The sequence below is a fragment of the Pagrus major genome, chromosome 5 (assembly GCF_040436345.1).
Source record: "Pagrus major chromosome 5, Pma_NU_1.0".
NCBI classification, from domain to species: domain Eukaryota; kingdom Metazoa; phylum Chordata; class Actinopteri; order Spariformes; family Sparidae; genus Pagrus; species Pagrus major.
In genome coordinates this window covers 17070958-17094285 of record NC_133219.1, presented here as the reverse complement: position 1 = coordinate 17094285, position 23328 = coordinate 17070958, and the positions used below count along the sequence as shown (strand labels likewise).

General features: G+C 39.3%; 1 protein-coding gene across 1 annotated transcript in view; it reads right to left on the bottom strand.

Moving 5' to 3' along the window:
* fras1 (Fraser extracellular matrix complex subunit 1) overlaps positions 1-23328 on the bottom strand; it is a 239182-nt gene that overhangs the window by 73891 nt on the left and 141963 nt on the right. Inside the window, exons 20-27 of the mRNA XM_073465974.1 lie at positions 17601-17756; positions 16182-16328; positions 15015-15161; positions 12197-12337; positions 11458-11598; positions 10988-11128; positions 8090-8390; positions 1670-1754 (exon numbers count right to left, since the gene is read on the bottom strand). Of these exons, the coding sequence (XP_073322075.1) occupies positions 1670-1754; positions 8090-8390; positions 10988-11128; positions 11458-11598; positions 12197-12337; positions 15015-15161; positions 16182-16328; positions 17601-17756 (1259 nt within the window). The remainder of the gene's footprint in view (positions 1-1669; positions 1755-8089; positions 8391-10987; positions 11129-11457; positions 11599-12196; positions 12338-15014; positions 15162-16181; positions 16329-17600; positions 17757-23328) is intronic.

Genomic DNA, 23328 nt, shown 5'->3' with positions numbered 1-23328 from the left:
GTCAGACATTTTGGAAATCTGTGCTTAGTGACAGATATGGATGATTTTGTTTTTCCCAATCAGTGATAAATAAAACATTTTCCACTCAGCTAATTACATCATTACTTAAATTAGCTACACACGCTTTCAGTTCTGTCATTCTTTATCAACCATCTGTCACTTTGTCGCCTCAGGTATGTATTCTCTTTGTGTATCTCTCACACACACATACATGCACAGAGCAGAGTAACACAGCTGTCACAAAAACCCATCAGCAAATCTCATGGAGAGAGCCTTTAATCCCTCGTTCCTCATTATTTTCCATATTGGTGCCAAAATCAGGGGTCAGCTGGACACCGATGACAGCCCTGGTATAACTCAGTGGGGACAGAGCCTCAGAACAGTGAGGAATGCAGATCAGCTGGGATGATGCAGCAAAATGAAAAACAGCAACACAGAAATATTACAAAAAAATGAGCCGAGTCAGATTTACCAGATTAACTGTGGCTGTGTGCTGCTTGTCATCCCCAGTGGTTGTAAATCATCCTATCCTGTCCTAAATGTAATTATCTGAAAATATGTTCTTTGTGTAGGTAGCATGTGGCAACTTCAACTTTCATTTTGTTGTGCAACCCTATGCTGTACAAGGACAAATACATGACCTTGTGCATTGAATATCTCATATTTCTCTGTTTTGAATGTTTTTATTATGTCTATGTCAAAATAACACGTTCAATTTTGATTACTTAACTATAGAAAAAACAAAAAAACAAAAAGAAATGCGCAGATTAATCACGATCTATGCCCCCTGAACCCAAATGTCACTGAGCAGGTTCCCTTCACGTTCAACAGTAGCTTTGTAAACATGATGGAAGCAGATGCAAAATGTTGCTTAGCATAAACACAGCAGCGAGCTCCGAGGCCCAGCCCATAATGCTAACGTTAGCATCAGCAACCAGCCTCATGTTGCTGACTGGCAAAATAATATGTATATGTATGTAATATATGGCTACTGGGAAAAATGGCAGCCATATAGGAGGTTGTTTAAAGGATTAATCAATAGGATATATTGTTATCCTGTTTTGAAGGGAACTGATTATTTAGCCTCCGATTTATGGCATATTTAGCTATAATGCAATCATGGTAGCAAGTTAATAACATATCTTGATAGCTAAATATGCAATTACGCTGTAAACAGCAGTATCTAGTTGTTTTGAGCTCAAAACTACAAAATCAAGGCTACAAGATGTAAGAGCTAAGAGCTTTGTGAGATGTAAAAAGAAAACTCATGTATGCAGCAGCAATCCGTCTCATACTGAAGGGAAGCTGCTTTTAATGTGTCTTTTCACTCTGAGGCAAACTTTCTCAACAAGGACACAAGTATTGACTTGACATTTAACCCTCACAGTAGAGACTAAGACAGTCTACCGTTTCACAGTAAACTAAATTTAGAAGAAAACTGCCTTTGCAGACTTTTCTTTTCTGTTACTTATAATATTACAGCAAAAAACAACGATCTTTATTGAGAGAACTCTATTTGTAGCTAATTTGGTTGTTAGTCTATGGATGCAACTTACATTTTTAAAACAGTTTATTTCTCTCACTCTCTCTCTTTGAAAAAGGGTGTGCTAGTGTCATTGAAAACACCAGATTAAATAAAAGTGAAATAAAGTGTGCTATTATACTTTACCTGCATTGACACGGCTTGGACTTGGATTGTTTCAGGTTGGGAAAACAGCTGGGGGTCAGCGACACGCAAGGAAAACTCTCCAGTCCTACAGGAAGAAAGGAAGGAAGGAAGACAAAGGAAAGAAAGAAAAATAGAGAGGATTTTTTTAATCACTTGAAAGCAAATCATTTAAAAAAAAGCCTAGAACTAGAAAGGCGTTCAGTAGAGCACATACGTCCGCTAAGGCCCAACAGACCCCTTTTGTACTCTCTCAAAGATACCATACACCTAAATACACCTGATTTTTTTCATCAAAGACCATGATTATTCTGATTATAACGAAATGCAGAAAAACGATATCTCGCAATATTAAAGAAAGTTAGAAAACACTTCTGAATCCATCCCTTTATCTGGATCCCCACCAAAAGTTAATGAGGTCTACTCTTGGCCGAGACTCATCCTCCATCCAAGTTTTGAGGAAATCTGTTCAGTAGTTTTTGTGTAATCCTGCTGACCAACCAACCACCATCAAATGGACATGGGTTCCTTGGGGGAGGTATTATAGAGGTTAAAGTTTGTTCTCTCTCTCTTTTCTTGGCTCGTTTTGAAATGACAGGACCCAGAAACAGCCTTTAGTTAGCCCTGGAGGTTTCTGGAAAAATGAGTCCTGTGAGGCTAACCCGGTGTGCAGTCATTAGACCTAATCACCTGAGCGCTATCTATGGGAACAGAGGACAGTGACCTCACACACGTGCACATACACACGACAGTCCACCTGCTCACACACATTACTCATCACAAATATCTCTTCACACCGAGCTGCCACAGCATCATCAAAGACGAGGCTTATTACCCACAACTCCCTGGGGCTCAGGCTGGGGCATGGCCAACTGTGGCTGAAGACTAAATGACTGAGCAGGTTGTTGGTGTAGTGACAACTGAAAGGGAATTATGGCACAATTATTATTACTGCATTATTATATTATGGTACAAGCTGAACCATATGATGTGTTTTTTGAAGGTCTCAGGTAGCATTTTTAAAAACTTTCAAATTACTTTTATTTATTTGGATAAACTGAAATATTTTTTTTAAATAAGTGAGACTGCCAGTGCCAGTGCTCCTCAAAAATTTCCCTGTTGCTCCTGTTGCTGGAATCTTTATGGAGAATTTTTAAAATCATCCCTCTCAGAGCTAAAATAAAGATTTTAAACTATGACGATGATGATCTTTCTCCAAATCTTTATTCAACGGTCAGTTATCTCATCTATAAATGTCTTTACAAAGTGTAGATGTGAAGGGCAGATAAATAGATGAATGTTGGAATAATATATCAAAAATGCTGCCAGTTTTATAAAGTTGTCCAGTATCAACATTGAGTTTGGCGAGTGGGTTGTGAAAACAGCACCCTCATGTTCTGTGCCCTCTGTGTCCTAAAGCAATACGCAAGGAGGCAGATATCTTGTGAACCTCATTACAGTGTCTAAAAATGTGCCAATTTCCCTATTGAGGCCAGTATTTTTAGTTTTCTTCAGTGGACAGCTCATTTACTTATGACGCATATTATAGAAAGTCAATACTGTCATGAGTTAATGTTAAATGTTTCTTATAGACTTTTTGATTAATGAAGGAATGAGGGCTGACTGAATGGTTTTTGAAAATTATCACAACTCGGATTCAAACCTAGAGAGATTTTGGATCTGCGTATTAAACACCACCATCATCAAAACACCAAATGAGGTAATATAACATAATTATCTTTTGGAATAATGGTTTCATCCGTCATCCAGAGTTCAGGAGAATGTATGACAAGAAGCACTGAAGCTGCTCTGGGGGCTCCTGGTGGCCCCACTGTACTTATCTCAGGCTGGCAAACTCAGTGTCCGCTTTTAAGTCTCTTCTTAAAACTCACTTTTATCTTATGGCTTTTTCTAAAAGGCAGAATGTATAGAATCATAAAAATAAATCCCTCTCAAGCATCAGATATGACCCACCAGAAGTGTGCGGTGGTGCAGAGACCCTACACTCTTCCTGTATTTTTATACTTTCTTAGTATTTTTGCTGTGTTCTGGACGTTACTGGGCGTCAGCCTCAAGCAGTTGTGTGTAGACCCACGTTAATAACAGCACGAGGTCAGGACTCTGTAAAAACACAGCCAACAGGTTACATTGCTGTTACTGTCTGTGTCTGTTTGACCGAGGGCAAGGCTGAGCTACACACACACGCAGGGCAGAGAGCATCCACAGCAGACAGGATGAAGTGGGCACTTCGGCTGAATTCACAAAACCTAGAGGGTTGTTTGGAGGTATGGTTGTCTTTATTTGTACTTTAGAACAGAGGGTTCCCAACCACCGGGCCATGGACAGGTATAGGGTCTTGGGTTGTCCCATACTGGGCCGCCAAAACCCAGTCGAAACTAAGGGGGGTAATGTAATTGCCATTTATGTACTGCATTGTGTTTTGTTATTAACTTCCTGGAAATGCCCATCCCCTGGGCCGCCAGAAAAATTGTAGCTCATGTCTACTCCGTGCTGTCAAAAAGGTTGGGAACCCCGGCTTTAGAACATAACAGCTGTGATACAATCCCAAAATAGCATTTTATTTGCACTGCTTTGTTCTCGCTAACACTCTCTCTCTCTTAATTCACTCTCTAGTTTGCTCAACCACCACTGCACTCTCTTTCTGTTGCGATTTTGAGGCATGAAGGAGGGGACAACTTTGAATGGTATGTTTACAAACAGCAACCGACAGATCCTGCAAAGTATTCCATTAAACAAATGTTATTTGTTGTAATTATTTCATTATTTTATCTTCTTTTGTATTGTATTTTCGGATTTGTACTGAGTAACTTCCTACCATTGCCCATCTGTATATTTACTCTCTGCTCCAACCATAGTCTCCAGCACAGTTTGAATGTTTGATGAGTGTTGGCTGCCTGAACACTTGAACAATGCAGCTTCTCTGAAAAACTTAGTGCAGCTGTTGTTCTTTAAAGATTCATCCTTCACATAACACATTCTTACAGCTCCTTTCAACAATGATAAAACTCTTTTTGAATTACAATTTCTGGCAAGAAAAGTGAGATTTGCCACAGCTCTACAGCATTTGTTATGGTTAGAATAATCGTGGCCCATTAAAGATGTATTGGACAGCTTATTAAAGTAACATAAGGGACATATTTCTTGGGGAAAAATGCCACAGTACTTCTAAATCTCGTTTTATGCACGGGTTATAAATGTGACTAGTATATTTGTTAGAATCATTAAAGATGAAAGATGGATTTTTTCAATGCAGCCTTTAGCCAAAAGTGAAACAGCATTCGTGTGCTTGTATGTGTGTATAAGTACTTCTCAATGACTTCTCAGAGCATGCCACTTGAGACATAAAATTCAGGTCGTGTCTTGACACTTGACATGTTCTACTGAGGCAGTAATGAATGAAAATACCTTCTTTTGAAAAATGTAATTACTTTAGTTCAACCTGAACAGCCCACGACATTTCACAATTAATTTTTTTGCTACATCTTTTGTCCACAGTTACATTCATCATGTTATATATGTCTTACCTGTTGTATGTCAGTATACTGGAGAATTTTGTTTTGCTCAGTGACATTTGGACACACTGTGTTTATCTCTGTTGGACACATTGACTCGAAAGGGAATCAAACCTGAGAGCATTTGTTTGTGGCTCTGTGTGTGTGCAGCCATCATCCGCCACTCCAAATAATTTGAAAAATATGGCTGTAATATGCAGATTAATCCTATTTGGAGTTTTGCGTTTTACTGTCTCCATTAATCTAATGGCTCAAAACTGGGCAAGGGACCATAGTTTGCTAATTCACTGGCATGACGCCATTTTTAGGAGAGACCAGCTGAGTCAGGATTGACTAATGTGTTAAATACCTCGATTCTGATTGGCTGAAGGGACATTGGGCTCAAACCCAAAATGCCACAGACTTGTGAGGAAACTGGCTCCACACTGAGCTCTTAAAGGCTGCAGGTATTCCTTCTATAAATATTAGTAGCCTCTTTGATCCCTGGCACTGGAGATTCACAACGAGCAATCACACTGTCAAATGCATATGCAAATTTGGCCACATTAACAAACAAAGTGTAAAGGTAATGCATCTCCAATCCATGTGTAGGTTAATGGAAATGAACTTTCTAACCAGGAGGCTGCATAAATCAAACAGACGATGGGTAGCTTGGATGATAACAAGAGCAGAAAAAAAATGAAATGTCAGGATAGTTGTGGATGGAGAGGAGGGAGATAAGGTGTTTAACGTCAGCTTTTAAAAAAGCTATATATCAAAACAGACATGACATCTGTCAAAACTCTGGCAACAAAAGGAGAATTTCATTTACATTTTAAGTGTTGGTGTAACTGGACATAGTGAGGAAGTCCTTGCATTGCTTCACTATATTATTTTTGCTGTAAATATGTGGAGAAACACAACAATGCTTTCCATACAGGGGGGCTCACTGAAATGTTTGTCAGGTAGAAAATTTGTCATTTGCTGCACCCGTCAGTGTCACCTCCCACCTACTGTGAGTGTTACACCCCTTTCATACATCACAGCCTATTGAAGCACATTCAACCAGAATCAGAACCATTCATATGAGACAGCCGTCACAGGTTAATTTCTGGTTTTCACTGTTACAAGACACTCCATTCTACAGTGTACATTACATCATTAAATTAACAAATGAAATTTCAGTTTGAAGTTTTTCTTTCTGTCCATATATGCACCTTTCTTTGGCACTTTCAGTTTTTTTGTCACGTCTCTCCCCCATGCTGTCTTTCAGGTGATTTTCTCTATTCAGCTCGGAATGCAGTCTTGCTCTGACAAACTGGTATTTTCCTTCAGAGCGCGGAGGTTATTTCCTCCCTTATTGCTTTCCTTTCACGCTCACATTCGAGCCTATATGCCCACGACAGAGGGAGGAAGCCAGAGCACCTGGAGAAAACCCACATGGGCACGCAGACAACGTGCAAACCCCACACAGAGAGGTTCAAAGGTTCAGCTGGTTCAAACCCAAAATCTTCTTGCTGTGAGAAGTCACCGTGCCACAGTGTCTTCCATAATAAGTGGAATCTTGGTGAACTCATACAAAGAACTTTTCCCTACATTTTTCTACCAGCTGATATAACGTAGGGAAGAAGATTAAGATTAATAGGTGCTGTCAACTGAGGGCAGCAGGTATCTGTTACATTACTAACTGGAGTAATGTTGCACATTGTCACGCATCTATTATGCACAGCGGATCCACCTGTTTACTTCTGTGCAACAAACACAAGGTTGTTTCAAAATAACCACAGAGGGCTCCATGATTATGTGCACATTGAACATGTCAGTTTAATTAATAATTCTACAGCTTCTACTGCAGTGTAAATCAACAGAAAACAGTTCATGCTGTTCAATGAAAAGTCATAGATGAATTTAAACTTCATCTCCCTCATGATAGTCTGTCTCTGCCAGACCTTTGCCACTCTCACCAATCAAAACACCTAAATAGCCAGGGGGAGGCTGCGTGTATTATCTTCTTTTAAAATCAGGCCTGAAGCACCGCATTTTTTATTACAATACAGGTAGACGAGTGGCTGCAATGAGCAATATGTGCAAAACCTATTGTTCGAGTTAAAATCTATGCTGGTATTCCCAGAAAGAAAATACTGTTCATTTGTGTTTATTGTGGATCCTGGATCATGTCTATATAGCAATGGGAAAATTTAGCAGGTTATTTGTCTTTTAGCAATTATTTTTTACATGTAAAAACGGTCAAATCTATACTGTCCTCTAAAAATAATTTAAGAAATGGAAACAAAAGACAAAGTGCAAAAAAAATGGACCCCCATTTTAATTAGTTTTACCGCTTACTGCAGGTAGTTATTCTACAGATCATTGTGATGACGAATTAAACTTTTTAATTTTACACACGGAAAACATGATAACCATCAGATCGTCAACATTTCTGACAACAATAAGCTTCCCCTGAGGAAAACTCTCCACCTCCACAGCCGTTCTCTTTAAGCTACATCAAAGATATCTCGCGGCTGCCCTTTTTCCAACCATATCTCATGCTCCTATGGGTGTAGAAATCCGTCTTGCTGCCTCTTGTATTATGGATTTTTGACACTGTTGAATGTCAGAGCAAAATGGAAACTATGAAAGGAAGCCTTCACCCTTTGATTCTGAGAAATGGACACCAATGAATGACATTTACTATTGAGGTTTTAGAAAGCTACTTTACTCCTTTTAAATTTCATTACAGCTGCTGGATATATCTGGATGTTTCACTGGGCTGACCAGATGACCAAACATCATTATGGACATAGGGACTCACCAACAGCTCATTTTCAAGTGTTTCTGGATGAATTATTTCTTCTTTTAAACATTTTCCTCCTCTCTAAAAATATGACCAAACTGCATCAGATCCACTAACCTGGCTTTGTCTTTTTGGTGTCTGAAACGGACTCGGCCAGATCTCAGCTCCGCCCAGGTAAAGGTGTCATCCCTGGTCAGTTCTCGGCCTAACTTTCCTCTGCTTCCGCTCTCACCTCCTTCCTCCCCTCTGAACAGGACCAGCCGTCCATTACTTGGGCCCTGAACAAGCTGGAAGATCAGCCGCTCAGACGGACTGTCAGGGTCCTTCACCTGTAGCAGGGTGGGGGGCAGCGGGGCGAAACCACCGAGGGGAACCAGCAAGGAGCCGTTGACCTGGAGAGCAGGTGGGTTGGTGTTCACTGAGAGGAGAAGGGAGGACAGAAAAAAATAGAAAAACTGAAATGAACAAAGGGAAAAAGTTTCTCATCTCCGAGGTGAATCCCACACAAAATAATGCAATGACTCCTGTGGTCTGTACAATTTCGTACACATAGTCATAAGCACATAAGTGTTATGAAGTATTATCAGAATGACCATTACAACTTAATCACATATGAAAATATTTGAAAGAAAATCAGGAAAATAAAGAAGGAAGAGACATATTGACTATAGGTTTCAGGTTAAAATAATTAAATCACTATTAAACATAAACTAATAGTTGGGGTTATGATGTCCAAATATACTGATTACAGAGGATGTGATTAAAATAAACAACTGAAATGTGTTAAAAGAAGAAATATTTTCTGACAAATACCAGAAAATTGCATCATTAGGCAAACAAGACTCATGACTAATTTGTAATAATAATTTAGTGAAAAGTAAGAAGAAAAACAAGTCATTACATAAGTCATCAAACGGTGAAAAACAAACAGCCACTTATTACTCTAATTAATACATTTTAATGCATATTAAAGCCTTACATTTATCTAATTAAAAATTACAGCTGGGTCAGACTGTGAATAGGTGTAGGGATTACAGGAGGTTATGAAATGAAAACAGAAATAGTGTTTGTGTGTGCAGGGGTGAGTGAGTGTGTGAGAGAGAGAGAAATGGCTGGTGAAATACGAGCAAGACACCTTGTTCTTGGCGTGGCATTTTCGAAGTAGGCTCTAATTGGAACTGACTTTTGTTCAGGAACTTTTTAAAGATCAGCTCTTTTGAGAGGCCGTGTTGTAATCTCATTATATCTCCTCTAATGATGCCAATAGGCACTCTAAAATATCAAACTTTCGCCCATGTAATTAAACTCACAAATGAGAGTAAGTTTTTAATTTAAAGCGCCAGTTTCTCAACTTTTTGTCCTGGCTGGCAAAAACTGAAAATAAAAAAAGTGCTCTCTCTCTCTCTCGCTCTCTCTCTCTCTCTCTCTGGTCTATTGCACTTGATTAACTTGTGGATTAGTTTAAGCCCAGAGGCTCAAAAATGTTCATTATTTCACCAAAATAAAGCATTTATCACTCACAAAGGGTACATGATAATATATTTCTCTATTAGCTTTGCCACATTTCATAAATCATTCCAGTGGCCTGCAGGCCTCTCTGCCTGTAGGTTGACAGCCACTGTTTGAACATAAAAGCCCAAAAATGAAAGTACAAGACTCCTCTAATGACCCGACTCTGCAGACAATGCTTTTTTCAGTGTTCAGGAGGACCAATTAGTATGGTACGAGTAAGAGAGTTGTTCAGTCAGGCAGTTATCAATGGTAATTTGCTCTTCCAACAACTGAAAAGACAGCAGAACCTTCCTTTAACCAGGCTTATCAAAAGAGGAATCACAGAGCAGATATACACTTTCACTGTAGCGGCCTTCAATAATTAAATTTTTGTCATTTAATTAATTAAGGCTCTGAGCTGCAAGGGCTTAAGTCTGATGTCTGTTTTTAAAACTAATTTATTATATTTTTCTTTCTCTAACATAACACAAAGAACAGTCACTATCTGACATCTGTGTAGCATTTGGACTGTTTGAAGAGAAATCTGTCCATGAGGCTAAATTCTTTACCATGAAAGCATCTTCATCCTAGTTAGAAAATAAAGATTGGATATTTGTACTCAGCACAAAAACTGATTCCCCTGCTGGGGGATGTGGAGCTCAGCATGAGTTGACTTTTCCAACATTAGCTGCAAATTTACAACAACTGTATATGTTAACTGGACAGTGAGAACAGTGGACATATTTTATTATATGAGCCGTAGCTTTGGATGGACATTAACATTTAAGAGCTTGGCTCAATCACACAGCATCAGGCGGAGGGGTTTTTCTGTTGGCTTCACTGCCCCATGCCATGGTTAACAAGCCTGTTGCCTAGCAACCAACCATGTGACTCGGCCATGTGGATTTGTTTTTATGTGACGTCTTGAGGTCGTTTGCATTATTTATGTGGCTTTCTTGATTTCATTTGCATATAATTAAAATGCCACAAAATGTGACATTTCGACTCCTGTCAGATAATATTTAAGAGCATTTATGTGGTGCAAATGAATATTTATTTGATGTTGCACAGTACAAACATGTACAATATTTAGCTTTTAGAAAAACTGATTTCTCACCTACGTTATGTTTGGCTTTAACAGAACTTCTTTTAAATATAAAATGCCCACTGTGTATGACTAATACAGACCTGTCACATAGTAAACTTATTCTTTCAGAATGAAGCGCTTGAAGCAAACTAATTAGAGCAGAGATCCAATGTGGAGTGTTACATATATTTATATAAATATCATAATAATACATGTGATTTTCACCTGAGGCTTTTCTACAGGGTTATGCCTGGAGGTGGGAAAGTGTTCTGAAACTCCAGTAGAAGTGTTAGTTCCTTAAGGGAGCAGAAAGTTTTGAGTCAAAGAAACTGATAAACAGCTCTTACTTTAACTTTCTCGATTGTGGTCATTTAGGGGGCCATTTTTAACAATTTTTCACTTGTTAAACATAAAACAGACAGACATCATATTATTACCGTGACAGATCCTGGTCTTTTGGTCAGCGTAGTATCCGTGTCCACAGTCGGGTGTGCAGTATCCTTCCATTAGGTAGGTTTGGTCACGACAAGCTCTGCAGCGTCCGACCCCGTCACACAGCACACAGTCGGATGAGCAAGCTGAAGAACATACAGAAGTAATGTTTGGAAAACTTTGACCACTTTATGATTAATTGGTTTTCTCTGTGCTTGTATTTTTATCTGGCTGTTATTCTGCTAAACCACACAGAGAAGTTTTCAAACTTTCATTCTCTAGAAAAAGTTTCTATAACCTTCATTTTCTCAAAAGACACTTTAAAGCTTCTTTTCTTCCTTCCTTTTTGATTTCCCAATTTAAACTAAAATACTGACCTTGCACAGATACTCTCTTTTGAAATCATGTCCTGGACTCATCAAACAGCTAAAAGTATGAGGGCTTTCACTGCATTCAACAAAGTCTCAACTCTTACGTTTGCAGACTTGGGAGGAGGCGTCCAGGAAGTAGTTTCTGCCACATTCTAGCACACACTGTCCCTGCAGGGTGGCGTAGGGCGGCTGGCATTGCTGGCACTGTCCGGGACCCCGACACTCAGCACAGTGATCATCACAGCCTGGCATAGAGACACAATGACAGCACCACAATGACATTCGAGGGACATGGAGTTGCAGCTTCGAGGCAAGGATTTATGTATATATAAAGTTATCTTTTGGAAATATTTTCATTTTAATGAAGCACCTAATGGTCATTTACTTCATTCCTCATGTTCTGCAGATTATGTTTCTGTGGAATTTAACGATTAAGATTTGGCACTGAGCAGCATATAGTGCATGTGTTCAATATATTACATTGTATTATAATGATTATATTATCATATGGTAGTTAAGAGCTTTAAAGGCCTTTAAAGAGGTTTTTAACAAGAAGAATTTGACCTGAGCAGTAAGAAGACGTTTAAGATGCACAATCAAAGTTTATACTTGTAAAGTGGTCTATCAAGGAACCTTTAAGGTCCCCTGATGTTGATTAACTGTTTTATCAAAAAATAGATTTAAAAAGTAACTTTAAGTGCACATAAATAATAGAAAAAGAAGCAGAAAAACCAGCAGCTAGTGTTACTGTAGCTGCACACATTTGTCTTATTTTTATTTACTTATTTATCATCTTTCTTTTGTGTGATGTGGGTCAGCTTTTCTGCTTTTTGGCGGACTCACTGAGGCATTTGTCTCCATCCTGATAGGAGCCAGGGGAGCAACCCTGGGTGCACACTCCATCTTGCAGCACGTATCCCTCCATGCACAGCAGGCAGTCTGTCCGCAGAGGGCCTTTGCAGGCATTACAGCTCCAGTCGCACTCTGGAAACAGGATGGAGGGCAGCAGCAGCAGAGGAGGAGGAGGATGAGGAGGACGAGGAGGAGGAGGACAAGGACAAGGAGGAGGAGGAAGTGTGAATGTGCGTGTTATGTGTGTGTTGGGACATTGGGATTAGAAGTAAGGGGATTTTGAAGGCGAGAGCAAAAGGTGAGAGCAGAACAGAAGAGAGGGCGGTAGAGAGAGAAAAAGAGATTAATAAACTCTTTTTCAGCAGGGGATTTATTTTAAACCTATTTGCGTTTTTTTTCCTTCTGCACATCTGTTGTGTCTGCGCTCTGCTCCATTAGTATTAACAAGAAACTCAATTAGGACAAATAAAAATATCTGTGTTTGTGTGAGCTTCTAGGTTTGTATTAAAGGTTAAGGAGGGCGCAAACAAAGAACCTCAGCATTCACAGCAATTTCAAACCAGGGGGTGATTATACAGTATTATACAGTTCTAATGAAAATGTATAACTATAACACAGGCATGTTAAAAAAGCTTAATCTACATTAGTGGTTCTGTGGGACTGTAATGCTCATTGTTAAGAAAATCAGACTGTAAGATGGATACAAGTCCAGTTTTTTTTATCCTTAGAAGGCAAGGTGAAGTAAATTAATCACTTTAATTAATTAAAGTGGCCAGTGAATGTCTAATTTATAAATAGGGGTTTAACTGTTTAACTGTTAGGTGTTAATATTTTGTAAAATCACCACCAAATGTATTAAGATTCACTCTGGAGGGAACATGAATCTACACACCAAATTACAATCAGTTCAATAGTTGTCAAGAAAATTCACTCAAGAAAAAGAACTGTCAACCTGCTGGAGGTGTTATAAAGGAAAATGATGCGATCTGCCAAGTCACTAGGATACATTGTCTGGTGAATGTCAATGGTAAAAATGCCAATTCATCCATTGTTGAGATATTGTGCTGGAGTGTTGGACTGACTGACGAACCAACTAATGCATATTGGTTGCTAACAATTAGCATCTTTGATTTTTATTTTGTCAACTAATTATTGGACCATTTGGAAACTCAAACACAAAAACAACTTTGCAATGTATTTGACAGTGCTGTACACAGAGAGGCAAAGCAGATAAGTGTCGATTTCTCACACCCACTGCACTCAGAGCTTTAGTTGCCCCCGTCTGTCCGTTGATTCAGGGTTCTCAGCCAGACGATATATAGGAAGTCTTTTATTCCCCAATGAACACATTTGCACTATTGTATTGTTTTACTGCATATTTGTGTGTTTTTTAATGGTATGTTGGGCTTTGTGTAGTTTATGTACCTTTATGTGCTTTTGTTGTACATTAGGAGAAGCCAAAATATTTGTTTTTACTGTGTGGACAATAAAATTAGTCTAATCTAATCTAATCCAATCTTACTGTAAATTCAACATTATATTTACCCACTCAAGCATAAAAAATAAGCATCCTCAATTTTTTTAATGGTCAACTTTTGCTGCTAGTAAACATTTTATCACACTTTGTCTTAAAGTCTACAAGAGAGGTAGTAACGCATCCTAAAGGTTCACATTATACTGGGAAATAGAAAGAGAGTAAAACGTGGAGGGTTCCACAGGGTCTTTCTGCAGATCCAAAAGGAGCCAAGGGGTAATTTTGGGTTTCTTCAGTTGAAAAAGATCACTGATAAACCAAAACAAATGTAAGTTGTGGGTAAAAGTGCTGATGGGATTAGAAGAGATTCTCTCAGGGAACTTTGACAGCAAACTGAAAGCTGTCAGAGGATCCTCAAAGCGTCTTCAGAGGGCAGCTAGCAGTGCTGTTTTCTGACGCTCTGGGTTCATTGAAGGTTCAGTGGATTATCCAGGTGGCAGCTATGGCTAGCTTGGGGGATAAACACAGCGTCACGGGCTGGATTGTTAAAACCACCTGTCAAGGTGGGGGGCACTTCCTCGCCGACTCACAGCAAATCAAACCGTATCTAGCCACCAGCGGTTAGCTTAGCTGCTAATCTCGTGACAGACATGGGAAGCGGTGGTGGCACCTCAGGGGCCAGTTGCTTTGGGCCGCTGATACGTGGAAAATAGAACCAAATCGCTGATAAAAGGAAGTCTGCCAGGTGATGTTTGTGGGAAGTCGGCTTTACATGAAATGGCTTTCTGTAGAGAAAAGTGCTAAGACAGCGTGACAACACAGTTGGGTTGTTCACATTCTGAAGCTACAGCCCCTCGGGCCATTATTCTTTGAGATAAACACAAAGGCGAACAGATGAAAAAATATTTTCACACATCTTATTTCTGAGTTGAGTCAGATTCAGTCTGACAGGATGTGGTCTGGGCTGGTTAGTGGGTAATTAAATATATGAACAGATTTATCGCATGCAGAATAAAAAAAGGACGAGTTATTCAGATTGGACATGGATCCTCTGAGGCTCATCCATCAACCTCTGCACACTGGAAGACGTAATGCTGAACTAAAAGGCACACATGATGTTTACGATTTGCATATCTGGTCCCACAGTTTATGACTTGATCAATGGAGCCCATAAACTCTGTGTAGCACACTGAACTACATGCAATAAGGATGGAGAGTAATTTATGAATATCATTAAGAGCACACTACACATCCTCATTATTAATCCAGTGTTTCCCCTCATCCTCCCTGTACCACTCCAGTGTGTGCTGAGTTGTCATGGTGATGGCAGTGTACCTCTGCAGGCCCGGGTCGTAGTGTTGAGGTAGTACTGATGGGCGCAGCTGTCATATTGGCATTCTCCGAACAGCAGGACCTTCGCCGGGTCACGGCAGGACGTACAAACCCCGGCCATGTCGCACGTCAGGCACTGGCTGTCACAAGCTGCCGAAACCAAAAAGGTTGACACGAAGGTCTGGTTAGATGTGAGGTCAGATAGGAAAAGATCAGCGACAGAATGTAGTTACACGAGCCATCATGCAATACTGGCTGACTGAGGCTTTGTTGAACCCAGGGATGCTCTAAATAACCTTTTTGACAATTTGACTATGCCGTTTATTTGCATTTACATTTGCACAATTTTCTCATCCACTAACTGCACTCACTTAGATGAAAAAACTCAGGCCAGTATATCTCCTGATTGTTGACTGTTATGTTTATTTCTTATTAAGATTGAGAACTAATCAGCCTTGACGGAGGTATGCGCCGCTTTTCAGTTGTTGAATGAAATTATTTTCAATACCAGGCAGCAGCCTTGTCAGTTTGAATGAATGCCTTACAGTTATTGTTTTAAATGTTTTCACGGCAACATAAAGTAATTTACAGGAGTACAAACAACATACAGAGTCGCTGCTTCAATTGCAGGTACGTCGGTCGCGAACACTGCAGACAATTTCATACTGTTATACTCTGTTTATATGTGGCGGACCCTGCCATCTTTTTAGCTTCAAACAGTGTTCTGGGACCTTGTTTTCCTCTGAGAACAGCTTGTTTATTCAGTTATGGAAAAAGGAAATATTTCTGAGTTTGTATTATTACCTCATTAATATTGTAAATATCAAGAAATTCAAAAGCAGAATTTCTTCTCAAAAACTACACAGTGTCCCTTTAAACTGCATTAATAAAAGTGAACAGGATGTGACAAGCACATATGTTTTATGCTCCCCATAAAAATGACTATCAAACTGGATCAGGATCTCAGGGAGCCTTAAAAAACAAAATGAGCTGGTAATTACTGCAGACCCAGTATAGGCCTACTGTGTAAGTGTTTAAATTATTTTGTCCACTCTAACTCTAATCCCGCTACACCATGTAATCTCATGGGAAATCTTAGATGTGCTACCAGAATACACACAGTCACATCTCTGCTGTTTTAAATATTTCAAATGTTATCTATCTGCTTACCCTGACAGATCCTGTGACCGTTGTCGTAGTAACCAGGGGGACATTTGGGCGCACAAAGGCCGGAGGGCAACAAAACGCTGTTGGCGGGGCAGGAAGTACAGGAGAGAGGCCCCGCCCCAGTGCAGGCATCACATGATGGATGGCATCCTGGAGGAAAAAAAACACAACATAAATCATTAACATAAGATGAAACGTAAAGAGACTTGATGTGGAGAAAATGGGTCATGGAAACAGCATATGGTTGAGGGAATTCAACAAAGAAAAATTATAAATAGAATAATAGAATAGAATAATGCTGCGTATACATGATGCAACAATATCAACACTTACACTGACTGCCGAGAATATGTGAATGAGGGAAACAGAGGATGGTAGAATAACGCAACAGTGTTGGGAAGTTACATAACTAACCAATAAAAAACAAGAAAGTACAACATATGGAAATCAATATATTAAATATACAGTATATCCAGCCTACTGTGACAAATTTGAGACTCTCAAAAAATTTTGATTACGAAGCTGCTGAAAAATCAACTCCTTCATGATAAAAACATGCAAAATCCTGATTAAAGCCACATTCTTGAGTTAGAAAATACATATTCATAAGTCTCACTAATCGCTATCAAGGGTCTAATCATTCTGAGATTACTCCGCTCATCACACTCCCTGCACCCTGCCACAACACACTGCTTACATCCAGCCCGCATTGTTATGCAACACTGGATATAAGCAGGGTGTGATTATTATCATGATGAGGATGATGAGCATAATGCTGATAAGGGAAATGATGAAGATGAGGATGATGGTGCTAATAATAATGACACAATGATCTTTTGTGGTATATAATCCTCAACAATTTACAATCTTATTCCAGCGTGTAGCCTTTTGTTCTGTCACTTCTAGTGCAGAATAACTGTAACTGTTTGAACAAGAAAACATCAGACTCCCTAACTCCTCCAAATCCTAAAATATCTGCCAAGTCATTGTTTTGATTCTCGACACAGTTCACAGTTGAGCTTCAAAACATTGACAGTGAGCTGGGAGGAGATTTGAGGATTTGGTGCACCGTTGGGACTATTATGTACCTCTATAGCCTGTGACCACATGCACTGAAATTGATTCCACTGCAAAATAAAAATAAAAAACCTCTCACAATATCCCTCTTGCAAAGTAAAGACTTATTTATAAATCAGAATGGTTTTGAATCCATTATTTCTTCTGTTTGTTGTAGTCGGGTCAGCGGAGGATAGAGGGTCAAGAAAAAACTCCTATCAGGTCAAAAAAATTTTCTCTGACTGATGAATAAAACATAAGAGCTTAGATGGGAATTTTCTGACAGGTTTTGCATTCAGGACAGCTGCTGCCTGACCCTCGCCCTTCTTATGTACTGTATATGGGCAGGACAATAAAGGTCCTTACTGATGCAGGCTCCGTGCCAGCCGTAGTGGCCCTGGGGACAGTGAGAAATGCAGTGATCGCCCAGCAGCCAGGTCCTTGGAGCTTGACACCACAGACAAACGCTGCCGATGCCCGTCTGGAGGTCTGCTGTGCAGCGCTGACAGTCTGAGCTGCACTCTGTAGGAAGGATGCACACAGGAAGGAATACGTCATCAGACTGCACACAGATAACCATCAAGCGAGCCTTGTTAAGTTATGTCTTAATACCATAGCAATAAATGTACCAATTTAAAGGGGCACTGTGTAGGTTTGGAGAGGATATTCAAACTCAGAATTTTAATTTTTATAATATTAATGAGATAATAATACAAACTCAGAAATAAAAATACAAACTGAATAAACAAGCTGTTCTCAGAGGAAAATAAGGTCACCAGAACACTGTTTGAAGCTAGAAAAATGGCAGGGTCCACACAAATAATATATACAAAGTAAAACAGTATGAAATTGTGTTGTCCTTGAAGGTCAGTTTGTTTGTTTTGTAGAGCAAAAACAGGATTACCACATCAAGGGTTGCATTCAAAGACATGTTTTGCAAATAAATGATGTCAGTGATCTAAATCCAAAAAAGAAGAGGCCAATCATTTGTTTCCTCAGTCAAAGTCCTGATCTCCATTGTTCTTTTAATTGGATATGAATTGTTAAAGTGACGGCACAGAGAGCTGATGAAATGCTTGTAGTTGTAATATTTGAATAACTTTTGATGTGGATACAAAGCCTGAAGGAGTCTTCTTGATACAAAAGCAACAAGTGAAGACAAGAATAATTCCTAAAGAAATAGTGACACAGAAGAGTTTAATGAGGATGTCTCATGTAGCAATACTGGAACTGGGTGATAAAATGCACTAATTAAATCTAAGTACGGATTCTTTTGTGAGGACGACAGCTAAACACAACTAGGACGACAACACATTGAGTTCTTTCTGTCTTTCTTTCTGTCAATCTCCTCATCTATTAACTCACAAACTTAGATCTTGCTCTCTCTTCAGACAAACGCTTTCACACATGCCATCCCTCACCTCCCGCCTACCTGCAGCCCCGTATACACCCACGGAAGGTAGCGCAGCAGGATTGTTAGATTAGCAGAACAATGAAGAACACCTCGTGGTGTTTTATCTGACGGTATTTGGGCCCAGCTGGCACAGCGGTGAGCACCTTAAAGCTATCCGCCTATGCGAGATAATTATCTACAGTAAAAAACAGGACGACAGGACTCTGCAGGTGAGGAGTTGTGTGTTGGCCAGGTGAGGAGAACAGATAAAGAGGCAGATCACATGGGGCGGTATCAAATGCAAAAGAAGTGTTAAGACCATAAAAAGCACTTTTCTTTCTTCATAAAGGATTAATGTAAATGAGAGAAGTTTGGAGAGATTACAGGTGAAAGCAGAAGAATATCAAAGCATCTGGATTTAATCAGAAAATGCAACAGGTGATTTTGCTAGCTGATAATCAGACACTCACATGGGTAACTCAGTCTATTGATGATGCATGCAGTTGAAAATGACTAGCCTTTAAAGGAGACATATTTTGCTCATTTTCTGGTTCATAATTTTATTTTAGAATAGGTTTACATTGTTAATTGCTCAAAGTGCCCGAATACCCAGTCTGCTCTAATTGGTCAGCTTATGCAGAAACTACACAAATGTTTGACATGGTGACATAGTGTGATGTCAAAAGGTCAAGACTGCTGACGAGCCGTTTCAGACACGTCAGGAGCAGTGTTTTCTGTGGGAGGGAGGAGCTCCCATTGGTGCGTACTTTGACCTTTTTAACTTTCAAGCTTTTTTACATGCACAGAAACATATATAAAACACTGAAGGATAGGAAAAAAAGCATTCAAGAGTTCAGAAGTGCTATAATGGAAGGAAGGAAGATTTTAAAATGTAGGCTATTTAAAAGGAAAAATAATGAAATAAAAGTAGAGCTAGAGCTGCACCCGGGACAACCTGAATCTAAAAGTGTTGGATAAACAAAAACAAAAACATAGAAAAAAAACCCACTCCTACTGCCACACGTTCTATTTTCTACTCTTATCTGACATGAATGTCTTTGCCTTGTAAATACAGGCACGTTATATTTAACACTGATTCATACACTGCACTTTCTTTAGACTGGTACTGTTTTCCATCGTATAGGTTTTCTATAAAAATATGCAGGTTTAGAACAGACTCTGCTGACACCAGCAGAGTCTGTTTCTGAACCCTGAGGCCAAAACTTATTTACTTTAAGTTTCAAGTCATAAAAACCAAGGACCTGATGTTTAATCAACACAACTGAGCCGAGAGATGAAAAACGCTGATTACTATGATTCATTACTAATGACTCATTAGATTTTCATTTCTCCTGTGTATCTCTACATTTTGCCCCGTGGCCTGAGTTTTAAGCACTGCACATTTCCTTTTGGTTTCATTGTAGGTTAAGCTCCAGTTGAACTATACGACGATTCACTTGTTTGGCTGTTACACCATCAATTGGCCAAATGAATCAACTTTGTCTGCAGTGTATGATGGATCTACATATTTCTTAAGACATGGCATTTTTATTGTAGATTGTAGAGGTTTGGGTCTTTCTGAATAGCTGACACTGAGCTCAGACAGTGGGATTATTTCTGCCTCCAGTAACAAACGCTTATAGAACTTAACTCCATTCTCTCGAATATGGCATCTGCCCAGATGAGTCACACTCTTACTGAAGCAGGTCCAATATCAACAGAGCGAAAGACAACCAAGAAAATAAAGGACTTCCTCACTGCCATCTCTCATCCACACCTTTCATATCACATCACTTTACAACAAAACACGTATCAGCATTCCTCCTGCCAACCCTCTGCAGGCGATCCGGCTACAGGCGCTAAACAAATGGCTCCACGGTGGAGATAAGATAACTCAGGCGTCAGGGATTATTGACTGTGCAGACTTAAACTGAATATAAAACTAAAATGGTATTGATTTGGGTCCTCAGAGCCCCTCTTTATGGCACAGTTACCATTTTTTGAAGCACATAAAAAGGCATGCTGGAGTTATAAATGCATGACACGCATTCTGGATGATCATATTCTCCTATCAGTCAGGTTTATACCAGACATTATCTTATATATCGTGCTTTTTTTCGTGCATCTCCTGAGCAGAAACTTCTGAAATGAAGAAAATCAAGATTCTAATGTACTTCAATTAGTCACTTCCATGTAACTTTGCACATTTTGAAAAGGGGATTAAACTTCTTTCCCTCGGCAGGGACGAAGCCTGAGTGCATCAGGAGTTCAGAAAACAACAGGAACCAAAGTGGGAAATCATCCTTATTAGAAGTTACAGCCGTAAAAACAGATAGAGTGCTGCGGAGAGAAAAGCTGTGTGGTCCTCTGGCGCTGACTTTACCCTGTCTAGACACGTCGCACCAACAAAGAACGGATTTACAGATGCGGCTATTACAGAAGTCCTACTTTTCTCTCCAGGCTCAGGTCTTAAGCACTGTTGGCTCAGTCACCAAAAATGGAAAAAAAGTTGTGCTCTTTCTTTAGATGTCAGCATTAGCATGAGGCTTGGTCTAGAAAGTGGTTAGGAGACACTTTTTTGTTGTTATTCTAACTTCTGCTTCATTAATTCAGAATAGATGCAGAACAAATATGTGTGAAGAGAGGTCTTATTTACTGTACAAATTAGGAACAAGAGCATACAATAACTTGAGCTTTGCAGCCGGCATTTTTTTGAGCAACAACAATTAAATTATGTTCACACATCATATGCGGAACATCAGAAACCGCAGCTTTAATAATAAAGCTCATGGTAACTGCAGTGTTAAGACACAAAGAGCAGTGCATCATATCCTTTTGAGCTGTTATTAGCTCTGTGTCTACTGGAGAGAAAAGGGGGCGATAAAAGATGTAACCCTTTCAAAGATGCGGCGACAAATATCTTCCCATACAAACTGTCATCTGCACATTCAGTCAATTAAAAGTTAACATTTAACTTAACAGACAAGAGAGGTTGAAATTCAAGTTCCACATCCATGTTTTTCTCTTGTACAAATTTCCTTCTTATCTATAATTCTGACATAAGAAGTGCCAGCAGGGCAGATGAAAGATAAATGCTTGAATCTCTTAAAAAAGTTAACCACTGTAAATATTAAACAAGGCCTCCATGAGATCAAATGCTGTTTTTTTTTCATATTCAAGACTTGACTCAAGATCACACTGAAATGTTACTGCCGATGACCTCAGCATCCTGCCTCAATTTCTCCGATGGACTGTTTAAACAAGAACCCAAGAGATAAAATGCTAAAGTGCGCTCCCAATATGTTAAAAACCAAAAACGGTTTACAAATAAACACTGGAAAAAGTCACGTTGTTACTCACTTATTCAGCTTAATTGAGTTATAATGATCCATCGTCTATTAGAGTAACACATTTCTTTTTCATTCAGTTTCATGTTGGCCTTGGCATATCTATACCATCAACAGCAGCTGTCGCTAATGTTCCTTAAATGTGTTTCCATTTTATTCTCTGCTGACCAGAATAAAAATCATGATCCAGTGTCTTTCATTTCAATGTTGGCATGCCTTGTTTCTATGGCGATGCATTCCTGTTATTCAATGTGCCATCTATTTTAAGCCTCATATGTTGTTGAATAATGGCTCCCCCCAATTATGACGCAAAACAAACCCTTGTAAGCCTGTAAGCTTTGAGCTGAAGTGCTCCAGAAACTCAGAGCTCAGATCTCAACATTTTCTCATCACTGGCTCAGAAGTCGATTCTCTTTCAGTCTGACAAGAAAGGTTAAGGATAACGGAGAGGGAGAGAGGGAGGGTAAGAATGAAAGGCAGCAGGTTGGCAAGAGAGTTCAACTCTCTCACACTGATACTACTAATCACATAAGACTCCCATCTCATGCTTCACACAGTCATATTTTTTGTATTCTGATTTTGACCACATTGGCTTTGTTTATATTACAGGTCTCGATTCTAAGTTATTAATTTCATATCAAACTTTTTAATTGCCTGTTTGTGCCCACAAACAAGCCTTGTCCAATTATTGTGTTTACACTAGAAACACACTAGAACTTCAGAAATAATGCTAATATCTGAGCACAGCTGAGTCACCATCAGCAGTGGAAACTATGAACATATCCATACTCTATTAAAAACAGTGCATATACAATATATTTAATAACAATAACTTGAACCTAACTTATTAAATTTAATAATTCAACAAGTTGGGACAGGAATGCTCAAAAACACCTGTTGGGAACATTCCACAGGTAAACTTAACGTCAATTGCTTTCACAAACAAGGAAAACCACTGTTGGTAAACCCGGTTTGTTTGCAAATAATTGCATTCTGGTTTTATTTGCCTTAACAGTGACCCAACTGTGGTATCAGGGTTGTGCTGGTTGGAAGGAGCAACCTGCTGATTTAGTTATTCTATGTGATATGGCTAGTTTACCCTATCACTGGAATTAGATGAAAGGTTGTGGCGTTGTCACATTCAAAAGGGTTCGTCTTCTGGGGAGCAGGAACATATGGCAATCTGCACATTATCTTAAGGAATATGCAATTGATGCATTCTGGGCAAATGTGACAGTGTACCTGTAAGATTTTAATATTTTCGTGTGCAGAGTAAGGCTGCATTTAAGCATTTGTAGTGAAATCACTAGATATTTTCCAGAGACCTCTGGGAAGAATTTCCAGCTGTGTTTGT